At 51.1% G+C, this 13,084-nt stretch overlaps 2 protein-coding genes across 2 annotated transcripts; both read right to left on the bottom strand.

Moving 5' to 3' along the window:
* Window positions 1-3,884: 3,884 nt before the first annotated feature.
* Zcchc3 (zinc finger CCHC-type containing 3) lies at window positions 3,885-8,430 on the bottom strand. The gene has a single exon (XM_052725213.1). It carries the CDS (start codon window positions 7,042-7,044, stop codon window positions 5,479-5,481), a length of 1,566 nt encoding a protein of 521 aa, XP_052581173.1. The 5' UTR covers window positions 7,045-8,430; the 3' UTR covers window positions 3,885-5,478.
* A 3,475-nt stretch (window positions 8,431-11,905) lies between these two features.
* On the bottom strand, window positions 11,906-12,509 carry LOC128102186 (GTPase HRas-like). Its single transcript, XM_052725738.1, has one exon. It carries the CDS (start codon window positions 12,476-12,478, stop codon window positions 11,906-11,908), a length of 573 nt encoding a protein of 190 aa, XP_052581698.1. The 5' UTR covers window positions 12,479-12,509.
* Between the last annotated feature and the right edge of the window lie 575 nt (window positions 12,510-13,084).

Below are 13,084 nucleotides of genomic sequence, written 5' to 3' on the forward strand. Positions count from 1 at the left end.
GAGGTTGAAGGCATCTGCCCCACTCCACGCCTCCTCTTAGACATCTGTCCATTCCATGACAGCATTCCTGCCGTAAACGGAAGGAACGAATTTATTTTAGCTCACCGTTTCCATCCATCATGGTGGGGAGGGCAGGGAAGAGAAAGCAGTGGCCAGGAAGCAGAGGAAGAATGCCTATGATGGCTTCCTTTTGATTTGAGACAGTCCCGTTCTTAGTTCAGACTAGCCTCAAGCTTTGGGTAGTCCTCCTGCCTCAGACTCCAAACTGTTGAGATTACAAACATGAGATACTCTGTCCAGGTTCCTAAATCTCTCCTGAATGTGGATGTGGGTGTACATGTGCATAAGCCGGAATATAACACTGGGTGTCGTTCCTAGGTGCGAACAGTTTGTGAGGGTCTTTGTTGGTGTGATTGAGCTGGCTGGCTCTGAGCCACCTCCCAATGCTGGCCCCACACCTGGCTTTTGTCTTTTTTTTCACATGGGCTTTGCTGGTTGAATTCAGGTCTTCACGTCTGTACGGCACGTTAATGACTCTAAATTCTCTTCTCATCCCCCAAGTTTCTCTGAATCTTGCTGCTCTTCTGTCCATCTCCACCTTCCAGGTTCCAGACATCATTTCCCACAAGGTAAACTGACCTCAGCTTTTAGTTGTGCTTTTCAGGGTTTTTGTTTTGGCTTGATTTTTGTTTTCTTTTTTTCTCTTTACTGGATACTTAACTCATCCCTGGGCTTGAAGTTGTAGCTCGGTGGTAGAGGGCCTACTTAACCTATGCGTTCAAGCCTCATTACTATGAATAAATAATAAAAATATCCCAAACTCAAACAAGAATGTGCCCCATATTATATTATTTCCTGCTTTAAAATTCTTCAGTGTCTCATCATTTTTAGACTTAAATTGGTTCTCTCTTTTTCTCAGATCTTGATTTGTAGCAGAGGCTAGCTTCAAACTTGCCATCCTCCCACATCAGCCCCTGGAGTTCGGGAATGTTAGGCATGAACCACCTTGGTGTTGAGTCTGTCGTGCAGGCTGGCCTTGATCTCATTATAGATAAAACTTTGAGGCTGGTCTCTGGTTTCGATCCTCCTGGCTCAGCCTCCCAGCGTTAGTGCTAGGACTATAGGTGTGCATCGCCTTGGGACCCACCTGACAGGAATGAAGATACTCTAAAGAGATACTCCCGACCTTTCTTTGGTTCTGAGGTTATCAACACAGTGAAATCCAAGAACGTTTCCTCAGGAGTTTTATCCTGGGAAAAGAAAATGACGGACAAGTGGTGACAGCCAGGTGGGGAGCTTGTCTTCAGGACAGAGATCTCACAGTCCTGACCACTTGCCAGACTATCTTGTGAGATCCCCTGGAGCTCAGAGCACCACAGCATGGCCAGGACTGCTCAGTTATGCTGACCTCTAACCCGAAACTTACCTTAGGACCCCTAAGATGGACCTGGACCTCTGTGTTCCTCTTCCCAAAGTGGCTACATTGAATAAATCTCTTTTCTCTGCTTTTCACTGTTGTCTATTTTTTTTCTTTCTGTTTTTTTGAGACAGGGTTTCTCTGTGTAGCCCTGGCTGTCTTGGAACTCGCTCTGTAGACCAGGCTGGCCTTGAACTCACAGAGATCTGCCTGCCTCTGCCTCTCAAGTGCTGGGACCAAAGGTGTGTGCCACCACAGTTTGGACACTACTGTTTATTATGCTGTTTGTTCTGGCCACCAGGGCCCAGGCTCTGCCCCTCACACGTGGCAGGGATGGAACTTCTGGATGCCATACCAGTGGAGTTAGCAGTGTGTGCTTCCTTCCAGCAGCCTGTCCTTGGGTGCCAGCTTCAGCAGTGTGCACTCCAGCTTGAGGTGGTGCCTCCTGTCTCCTGAGAACAGGCAGCCTTCCTGACAGCTCAGCTCTATGGGGATCTAGACGCCACTGCTCCCCCAGCTCAGGGCCCGTCATTTTTAATACCTACAATGGTGTGTGCACACAGCTAGGATGGTGCACTGGGTTTCACTCAGTTTCTAGAATCTTCCCAGTACTTATTTTAATTGCTGTTTTGTCTAGGTCAGCACTCTGCTTTCTCTCTCAACTCCCTACACTCTCTTGCCCTCCTCATATCACTTAAGGGCCTTTTTGTTTTGAAGACAGGCTCTCACTATGTAGCTATGCCTGTCCTGGAACTCACTATGTGTTGACCAGGCTAGCCTCTGCTTCCCCAAGTGCTGGGATTAAAGGCATGGGCCACTACACACGGCCCACTTCAGGTATTTTCTGTGGGGAGTTCTCTCTGACCTGTCTAATCCGGCTTTCCTGTTCAACAGGGACTTCACCCTGTGTGTATCTATCTGCTTGTATGATTAGATCCCCGCTGAGTTCCTGAAACTTCCAAAAAGGCCTTTATGAACGTTTAAGTGGACAGAATGGACTTGATCGGAAGCCCTGAAACAAAAAACACTGTTCTTAGATCCGACCTACGAACCCTGTCATCTCCAGGCCTTGTCTCTGGCCACATCTGCAACCCTTAGGTGGCCCGAATTCTGCCTGTACCTCAGGCATGGTAGGCAAACACCGCCCCTGGGCCTCTCCCAGCCCCGTGTGCTTTCTGCTCAGGCGGAGTCTGCCCCTGGCCTGTCCCCCTCCGTAGTGTGGGTCTCAGGCAAGACCCTGCTTCCTCTAGGGAAGACATTTATTTGCTTCAGACAGTTCTAGATAGATGCCTTTGTTTTGTTAGCCACAGCAAGTATCTGAAGATACTGGATGTGACTTGTGAGTTGGCGGATGGAGGGTGGCTCTGCAGAGTGCTGCGCTGGGCCTGTCTGCAGCAGGGACAGGCTCTGAAAAACCGTGCACACGCACTGGGTCTGGCAGCCTCCCTGAGGAATTGCAGCTCGGGGGCTGCGCTCCGACGGGGAGAGGAAGCTGGGGGAGGTTTTGTGTGCTCCAGCCGCGGCCTGCACCGCCTGCGCAAGGCCCAGGCGCGCATCCCGAGGGGGATGGGCAGGGAAGCTGTTTCTTCCCCGAGCTTCCAGCGGGTGGGGGAGGGGCGTCGAGCGAAGCCTCCTTCCAACACCAGCTCCTAGGCACACAGCCTGCTGGGAGGAAGGGGGTGGGGAGCATGCTGAAAGCCCGCTTTCTCTAAGAGGCTACAAGCCCTGTCAAAGGGAGAGAGAAGATGGGGGAAGAGGAAGGGCAGGGAGTCACTCTGGAGGGGCGAGTCTGAGGGCTTCTCGACCCAAGGAGAGGGGCTGAGCTGCTTAAGGCGAATTCCCAAGAGCATCTTAGGTCCCAGGCCCAGATCAGTTGCACAAAATCAACTCTGAGAATGTGTACGCTGGGAACTTTATATTGTTACCATCAGATCTTCAGAATACTTCAAAGCTGAAAGCCCTTCACTGGGTTAGCAGCAGCAGAGTACTGGATACAGGTCCAAAGACTGGCCTCTACTTAGCCCACAGGCCTCACCCTCATGTGCTTCCAGTGGATCTCGTTCGCCCCGCCCCCATACACACAATCTGTCCCCTGTAATCTCGGCACGCTGCGGAGATCCAGTCAGGACTGAGTTACAGGCCAGCTATAAGGTTGTCTTAGAAAATAAAACTGGCCAGGCATGGTGGACTACATCCTTAATCCCAGCACTCAGGAGGCAGAGGCAGGTAGATCTGAGTTCAAGGCCAGCCAGTGCCACACAGAGAAACCCTGATTCAAAAAAATGAAAACAAAACCCACAATCAAAACTCTACAAACTGGAAAAGCTCACACAAAATAGTTTCAGCAGTGAGCTGAGCAATGCATTGGGCTTAGGTAACTGCAGAAGGCCGGGCTACCGTGTCCTGCAGGGACAGCTAGTAGGGAGGGTATGCACCTTCTGCTAACACTTCCGAAAAGACACAGTAATACGAAAGATAAATATTTATTCAGAACAAATCTGAACAACTGGTTTTACATTCTAAGCCACAAGAAAATAGCAAAACAGCAAAGAGAAGACACACACTGAGAAAAGCAGCTGACTGTCTTCACTTTAGCTTGGTAACAGTCAGCTGGCCCTCTGTCTTGGCCTGTTTCCCCAAGAACATTTTCGAGTTCACAGCTCACTCATGATTCTGGGTTAAAAGCACCTTTCTCCTGAGGGTCAGAGGTTAAAGGTTTCGGATGAGCTCTCTCGAGCTTCTCTAGGGTTCCTAGTAGATGAGGCAGAGGTGCAAATGTAAACGTCTGGCAAGGTTCTTTCCTGAGGGGAACCATTTCTCACTGCTGACATTGACAGTGGAACACTGAAGATGTGGAACTCACTCCAAGGACTGATGCATGCTTGCAGCCTGCAGTGTGTTCACCGGGCCGTTCCCTAGCTCCCTTACTAAGAAGTGGCAAGACAGGCTTCTCCTGCTCTTTCAGGGGACAGTGTCTCAGCTTCATGCTGGGACCATCACCCTGCAGAGACTTCCTTGGCCCACCAGTGTCGAGGAGGCTGTTGTGAAGTGTGAGAGGTAGTGGAATGAGCACCGGGCATGGGGGCAGTGGACTCTACTGTGGACAGTCTGAGGCACCACACCGCTGTGTACTTTGACCCAGTCATTTAACTTCGGGATCATTTCATCTGCTGGAAAACCAAGGGGTTAATTTAAAACATCCTTCAGGGAGGCAGAGGTGAGAGGATCACTTTAAGTTTGAAGCCAGCCTGGTCCAGGAATGGTGCCAGTACCAAACCAGTCAGGGCTACACAGTGAGACCCTGTGTCAAATCAAAACACACAAAAAAGCAAGCTCCCCCAAAGAAAATCCAAGAAAAACCACCTCTTGGGTCTTTCCCAGCAGAACTGTCTAGGCTCCACGCTCCTACAGAAACATGGCTTCTGAGCCACAAGGAGCTGTCACAAAGGAGATAGGTTTTTGTGCCACGAGAGGCCCCTGGCCACCTTTCAGAGCTTCTGCGGATTACACACTTCCAGCAACACTGTTTTCACAAAGTTTCCTATCACACAGAAGCAGCAAAGGAGAAGAGCCCAGCGGAGAGCTGCACAAGGAAGGCAGTCCTGACAGGGTAGTCGACATTTTTGATTCAATGAACACTGGGTCGAACGCCTGTCCCGCGTTGGGCCCTGTACCCGGGACTGAGGCATAAAAATGAGCAAGGCAGCCCAAAGGGCAAAAAATCTTCTAATGAGACATGGATGAGGAGAGAGGTAGTAAAAAGTACAGAGGGGGACAGGGTGTCGACAAGTACCAAAACAAATTCAAAACGGGAGAAAAAAAGGGGGGGGGGAGCACGGACGGACAGGCGACATATCTGCACGCTACAGTTCTGAACAGTCCTTTTCAAACATGCTGAAAAGGGGCACACATGGTTTTAAAAAGGCACAGAGAGAATGTCTGTTAGGTTTTAGAAATATCTCCTTCCAAAAAGATAAAAATGGTCTTTTAGAAATAAAAAAAAAGTTCTGGCACTTAAGGGTAAGCTGGCTGTGTGTTCACCCCGGCGGGCAGACGCGCGTTCAGTGCCCCGCCACGCCGTTGAGCTGAGCGGCCACGTTATTGTGAACTGCTTTGGGACACTGGGCAAAGGCGTGTCCTCTCTTGCCACAGAGGTTGCACACGATGACCTTCCGGCAGTAAGGGCTCAGGTGCCCCTCTTCCCCGCACCTGAAACACCTGTCCTGCGTGCAGGTGCCGCTCATGTGGGTCTGAGAACCACATTTGAAGCACGTCTTGGGCTGCCCCTTGTACCAACTGTAGCCCCTCTCGGCTCCCAAGAAGAAGGCCCCGGGCAGGTGCCTCACTCCGCCCTCCCCCTGGCGCAGCTCGATCTCGCACTTGTACTCCCCGGTCCAGATCCCAAACCTGTCGGTCACTTTCACGGGCACGGCCAGCACGTCGCAGTGGCGCTTGAGCCAGGTCACGATGTCCTCCACATCCACCGTCTCGTTCCGGAAGAGGATGAAGAGGGTCTTCAAGCTGGACCTGCTCCGCCCCAACACCACAAAGTTCTCCCAGCAGTCCTCCAGCTCTCGCTTTTCCTCGTAGACGCGGAGAAACAGGGCTAGCTTGTCGGCGGATCGGAAGCTCACGTCGAACTCACGGCTGCCGGGGATCTGGATGACCGCGTAGATGTCGTCAGGGTCCATGCCGATGGAGCGCAGGATGAGCGCGCCCACCACGAAATCCCGGGTCGGACAGGCACTCTCGTCTCCCTGGAAACAGATGCGCACGAGGAAGCGGCCCTTGCCCGGCCCGGCGGTTGGAGGCTCGTCCTGGAGTGGGCGCCCTGCAGCTGCGTCTTCGGTGGCGCCGGGCTTGGCGGGGGTCGCCATGGCCGCTGCCTCCTCCTCCTCCTCCTCCTCCTGCTCCGCCGCCGCCGCCGCCACCTCGGCCTTCTTCCTTCGACCCGCGTCTCCCGCTCCCTTCTTGCCGCCAGCGTCTGCCGCCTCGCCCGCAGGCTCTCTGCGGCGGCCCTTGGGGTCCCCGCGGGCGGCAGGGGGGAAGTCGTCGGGGTTCGGCGCGGCCAGGCCCGCGGGGCTGCCTCGCCCGCCACTCTCACCGCTGCCCGTTTCGTCGCGCCGCCGCGGCTCGCGGAAGTCGCCCTTCTTCTCCGCCAGGTTCTTCACCACCTGCGCCCAGCCCATCTTCTCGCGGGCGCCCTCGGCCTCCTCGGCGCGGGCCGTGGGCTGCGCGGGGAGCGGGAGCTGCAGCCGGTCCCGCTGTAGACCCTCCTCTGCTCCGCCGCCGCCGGAGGCCATGTTACCTCTTTCCCAGCATCCTCCACTCGCTCCCGCCGCCCGAGAGGCCCATGGCGCGCGCGCCTGCTCGGGACGAGGGCTGTGGGCTGGCTGCGGGCCGCGCGGGCGACTCCCCGCCCCGCTCTGAAATCCGACGCTTCGGGCTTCCGCCCTCCTGGAGGTCCTGCGCGCCCCGAGCTCGTGCTGGCCGGGGACGGCCCTGGCCCCCGCCAGCCTCCGCCCTGCCGCCGAGGGCCGCGCCCGCCCTGCCCCGCAGGCTGCCTGGCTGGGCCCGCGGCCTCGCTCTCGAGGTTTTGGCGTTTCGCAAGCAGGCCTCGGTGGCATTCCAGGAGCAGAGCTTCCCGTCCGGAGACCGTGCCCAGTTCACCACGATCTCGCTCATCGTCTGAGTGGCTTTTATGTTAGAACGCAAAAGAAATGGCGGCCCCCGGAGCACACCACAATAAATTTTCACCAGTTTTAGGTTAGGAACCCTTTCACATATACAGAGAAATTGAAGTATTTTAGTGAAGACTTTACCATTAACTTTTTTGACATTTCTTTTTTAAAGACTAGAGAGAGGACTCAGGCTTACAACTAACTCCAGCTTCTACGGGATCCGCGCACAAACACACACATATATACACGTAATTAAAAATAAAAATATGTTGGTATTGTGGCACACGCCTTTAATCCCAGCATTTAAAAGGTAGAGTCAGGGAAATCTGTGAGTTCCAGGCCCCCAGAGCTACGTTATACTGCTCTTAAAAAAAAAATGTGTGTGTGTGTGTGTGTGTGTGTGTGTGTGTATGTGTGTAAGCATACTTAATTTCTACAACACCAGTATCCATTCGCTGGTGTTTATTGTATTCTGGTCCATTTACAAGTACTGTACATTACTTGTATTTTTCAGAACTTGTATGAGCTAGGCACGATGGTGCACTCTTGTATTAGGAGGTAGAGGCAAGTTCAGCTACCTAGTGAGGGCTGGGCCAGACCAGCTAGGGAAACACAGCAAGACCTTGACACAAAGCAGGAGAATGAGATGCCTTGGTAGGTGGCTAAAGGCCCTTGCTGCCATGCCTGCCCTGGGTTCCATCCATGGGACCTATATGGTGGAAGGAAAACGTTGACTCTCCTGAAGTTGCCTCACTTCCACAGGGGTCTTACGACAAGCACACGCACAAACACACACGAAGAATGGAAAGGAAACAAGACAGGTCGGTGGGACACTTGCAGCACAAGCCTGGAGATCCAAACTGGATCCCTGGAACCTACTTGAAGGGAAAGAAATAACTACAAATTGTCTCCTGACCTGGTATGTCGTGTGAGTCCACACATGCACATGCACAAAAACAAAAAATAAAAAACATACACAAACCCTGCTCCTGTGGACAATAACCATATATTAAAAGTTTTTAAGTGCCCCATAGTATAATAAGCACACTCCAGGCTTTATCACACAGAATCATAAAACTCTATTAAACCAATACTGTAACTGTGCCAACTTTTTAGACACGGAGGCAAGAGTTCAGATGGCTTGGCAGAGTCAACAGGCAGCCTCGGGTGTAGTTTCTTTCTTTAATTTTTGTTTGTTTGTTTGTTTGCTTTTTTGAGACAGGGCTTCTCTGTGTAGCCCTGGCCATCCTGGAACTCACTTTGTACACCAGGTTGGCCTTGACTTCAGAGATCTGCCTGCTGCTGTCTCCTGAGTGCTGGGATTAAAGGAATGCACCACCACTGCCCAGCTAAAATTTTTAAAAATTATTTTATGTGTAGGTGCCTGAGTGTATGTATGTGCATTACATGTATGCAGACGGTCATGCCCCTGGAACTGTAGTTATATAGATGGTTGTGAGCCACCATATGGATGCTGGGACTCAAACCCAAGTGCTATGGGATGTTCTGTATGGCAAATGTGTTGCTAATTAGTCAATAAATAAAACACTGATTGGCCATTGGCTAGGCAGGAAGTGTAGGCGGGACAAGGAGGAGAATAAAGCTGGGAAGTGGAAGGCTGAGTCAGAGAGACACTGCCAGCCGCCATGATGACAAACAGCATGTGAAGATGCCGGTAAGCCACGAGCCATGTGGCAAGGTAAAGATTAATGGAAATGGATTAATTTAAGCTGTAAGAACAGTTAGCAAGAAGCCTGACACGGCCATACAGTTTGTAACCAATATAAGTCTCTGTGTTTACTTGGTCGGGTCTGAGTGGCTGTGGGACTGGCAGGTGAGAGAGATTTGTCCTGACTGTGGGCCAGGCAGGAAAACTTAAGCTACACCCAAGTCCTCTGGAAGAGCAGCCAGTGCTTTTTTTTTTTTTTTTTTTTTTTTTTTTTTTTTAAAGATTTATTATGTATATAGTGTTTTGCCTGCATGTATGCCTGCAGGCTAGATCTCATTACAGATGGTTGTGAGCCACCATGTGGTTGCTGGGAATTGAACTCAGGACCTTTGGAAGAGCAGTCGTGCTCTTAACCGCTGAGTCATCTCTCCAACCCAAAACAAAGATCATCTTTATGTGTATAAGCCTTATGGTGGCATGAATGTATGTGCACCACATTCCTGGTGTCACAGAGGCCAGATGAGGGCATTGGATTCCCTGGAACTGGAGTTACAGATGGTTGTGAGCCACTGTGTGGTGCTGAGAATAGAACCCAGGTTCTCTGCAAGAGCAGCCAGTGCTCTTAACCACTGAGTCATCTCTCCAGCTCCAGGACTGTATTCCAGGAAGGTTTTTTATAGTTCAAGACACAGCCCATTATAGTGGAGAAGTCAAAGTAGCAGGACCTTGGAGCATCTTATCACATTGCATCCACCTTCAGACAGAAGATAGCGTTCAGACTTGTGCTCAGCTCGCTTTCTCCTTTATAACAGTTCAGGACCCAGCCAGGGAATGGTGCCACTCACATTGGGTGGGCCTTCCACAATTACCTAATCAACATAATTCCCTACAGACATGTCCAGAGGCTAGTTGTGGGGACCTGCCCCACCAGGAACTTAGGTCACCTGTGAAGAGGTGGCCTGGAACCGAGGAAAGGGCACACCACTCGCCCATTCCCCAGTCAGATGCAGCGGGGACTCAAGTCAAGCAAGAACTCGATTATTGATGGGCAGTAAGCCTCTTTTATACCAGAAAACCTCAGAACCCTAGCAGGTTTTGTTTGTTTGTTTGTTTTGAGACAGGGCTTCTTTGTGTAGCCCTGGCCATCCTGGAACTCACTTTGTACACCAGGGTGGCCTTGACTTCAGAGATCTGCCTGCTGCTGTCTCCTGAGTGCTGGGATTAAAGGCACCCAACCAATCATTTTAAAGGTCACCCTATTTACAAGTTGTTTATGCCCTGACATCATCTCTTGTTTTTAGTATCTTATTTTAGCATAAATAACTTGAACTAACTTTCTTCCTCACTATTCGTCTTTAGTCTCCATACAAACAACCCGAGCTAACTTCCTCTTAGCCATCCTTTGTATCTGTTCTCTGCGTAAACAGCTTAAACTAACTTCCTCTGGTACCATTTGTATCCACTCTCTGCACAAACAGCTTAAAGCTTAAGCTCTATTTATGTGAATGAATTTCTCTCGGCACTCTGTTTGCAGCCCATGTATGCCCCACAGATTCCCTCTTTTTGTTTTTAAATAAGGTGGGCGGTTTACCTGTTTGGCATCCCCCCCTTTTTTTTTTAAAGTCAAACCTAACATTATTGAGAACACAGAAAATCAGTCCCTGAGTGATTTAGTTAGGAAGCAAACATAGTATTGGTTTTTCTTTTTTTTTTTTTGGTTTTTTGAGACAAGGTTTCTCTGTGTAGCTTTGCGCCTTTCCTGGATCTCGCTCTGTAGACCAGGCTGGCCTCGAACTCACAGAGATCCGCCTGCCTCTGCCTCCCGAGTGCTGGGATTAAAGGCGTGCGCCACCACTGCCTGGCCATAGTATTGGTTTTTAGTCCTAACACTAGTTAAAAATTTTAGGGGATTTCTCTAAAAAGTCTCTTTTTACCAGTGTCATGGGCAGGAGAAAAGGCTTTTACTATTTAAAGTATTTACATGAACATCTATGGAGAGAAGAGTTAAGAAACCAGTTAAAGGTACAAAGAGAAAGTTATCCTTCCCGAACCCTACCCCCAAAGATAGCTGATGATTTCCAAAAGGAGGCTGTTTTAGTCACATTTAGGAATTACTAGAATCAGTCTATCTTTGAGTCCAGTCCCATGGAGAACTGTCAGCCCCACACCTCCGGAGAAGGTTGGTGCTGAGTTGCCCTCCTCATACACGGTCACCAGTGTCCATTCTGCACTTGGCCTCCAGCACATACTTCTCCTGAAACTCCCAGTCCTGGGCCCAGGGAGTGCTCACTTCCAAGCTGTCTGGGTTGCAACAGAAGGGCAGACTCTCCCCTTCTTAGAGCCCAGAGATCCTGGGATTTGAGGGAGCTACACGCTGGGAAGGAGTCTTTGATGAAGGAGAAGTACATACGGGCACAGCCTGTCCAGTGACATCCATCCTCCCGCTGGGTTGCGGACCCCACGAAGACCCAGAGAAAGATGGTGAGCGAGGGGAAGCCACCATTGTGAATGTTGAGCTGTTCCCAGGAACTGTGGTCCCAGCTTTTGGTTGAGGTAGAGAAGGTCAGTGTCCTCTTGGATGTAGATCCAATCATCCTCATGCAGCCCTGTGCGGAAAGATGCTGGCCCAAGTGAAAGCTGGGGACTTCTTCAGGAGCATAAAGCAGAGGTATGCCATCTGGCTGTTCCATGTACAGCCTCTCTCAGTAAGCATCCATTGAGAAGTAGAGGTCCAGCGGGGCTTTGCTCAGCAGCAGCAGCAGCAAAGACAGTTTTAACCTCAGTCCAGGGGCGCTGGACATCGCTTTTGCCTTTGGCTGTGTGTGTGAGGGCTGCAGCGGAAGAGCAGGTTGGTCTATGGCGGTGGGGTGTGGCCACACCAAAGGCCATCTCGGTACAGTCGCCATTGTCCCCAGGCTCTGAGGACGTTGAGGAGCCAGTAGTGGGGCCCTGGAAGTGGTAGCGGATACTGGAAGCAGGTGGTAGAGTTCTCCTGGGGTGGGTGTCAGAGGCTGCTGCAGGGAAGAGGGGGAGGCTGAAAGATGTAGGGGCAGCAGTGGTGTGGGAACGAGATCTCTGGGCTGTAGCAGGAGCCAGGAAGAGCAGGACGACCATCAGCTGGAGTACCGCCATCTGATGTCACAATAGCACACACTTGCACCTCATGTAGCCAGGGCCACTCCTATCAGGAGGGTTTAGCTCCCGTAGTTTGTGTTGCCGAATCTCACGAACAAGTGTGTAGAAGGCATCCTCCACACCCTGCCGGGTCCTGGCTGATGTTTCGATGTAGGGGATGCCATAGCTGTGGGCAAGGTCCTGGGCCTGCCAAGACTTAACAGTACGAGCAGCCAGGTCACACTTGTTCCCCACCAGCACCATTGGTACATCATCCAAGTCCTTTATCCGTTTGATGTGCTCCCTGTACTGATGGATGTTGTTAAAGGACTTGGTGCTATTGATAGCAAACACACAGAGGAAACCTTCCCCTGTGTGGATGCATTGGTCCCTCACGGCACCACATTCCTCCCAACCCGCTGTGTCTAGGATGTCCAGCAGACATGCCTCCCCATCAATGACCACCTGTTTCCGATGGAAGTCCTCTATGGTGGGGTCATATTCATCCACAAAACGATTCTGGATCAGCTGGATGGTCAGGGCACTCTTTCCCACACCTCCAGCACCCACCACCGCAAGCCTGTATTCTGTCATCATTTTTTGTAGGCACTGTCACTCCAGGAGCTCCTGCCCCACAAGGGGCACAAAGGAGTGGCTGGGGAGCAGAAGGCCCTGACTGGGGCCCGATGCGGGTGTCCTTGTAGCCCCGAGGCCAGAGTGTGATGGCCTCAGGGTGCAGAATAACTGAATATGGGGGCTAATTTTCTCTTTCGTTCTATTAAAACAAAAACATATTTAAATGTAACAGCTATTTATCAGAGGATATTTGGCTCTGGGGTTAACTCCCTGCATTTGTAAAGGGTGTACCTTTAGGAAGGGTTGGCAATGTCTTGTATGGACTATCTTTTAAGATCAATATCCTAAATCCCAATGCCAGCTCTTCAGCTCGGCCGTTTCCCTTGGACAGAAATCCTGGAAGCCCAGAATGCCCCCTCATATGTTGTATGGGCATTTCTGTCCCTCCGGTAATCCCTTGAGGGCAACCATGAATGGGGAAATTAACTACATATTTTGTTGGACTCTATCTATGAACACTGATGGGGGTTTGTTGGGTTTTTGTCTTCCCCCCGCTACGGGAGATTTGGTAGGCCCTTCATCTAATTTGTTCCAGGCTACAAGCCCCGTTTGTCTAACCTGATCTCA

The sequence above is a fragment of the Peromyscus californicus genome, unplaced genomic scaffold, assembly GCF_007827085.1.
Source record: "Peromyscus californicus insignis strain IS unplaced genomic scaffold, ASM782708v3 Scaffold_7__1_contigs__length_154581171, whole genome shotgun sequence".
Lineage (NCBI taxonomy): Eukaryota > Metazoa > Chordata > Mammalia > Rodentia > Cricetidae > Peromyscus > Peromyscus californicus.

Coding starts and splice junctions, on each gene's coding strand:
- Zcchc3 (XM_052725213.1), bottom strand. CDS start 7,044: ATGCCACCGAGGCCTGCTTGCGAAACGCCAAAACCTCGAGAGCGAGGC.
- LOC128102186 (XM_052725738.1), bottom strand. CDS start 12,478: ATGATGACAGAATACAGGCTTGCGGTGGTGGGTGCTGGAGGTGTGGGA.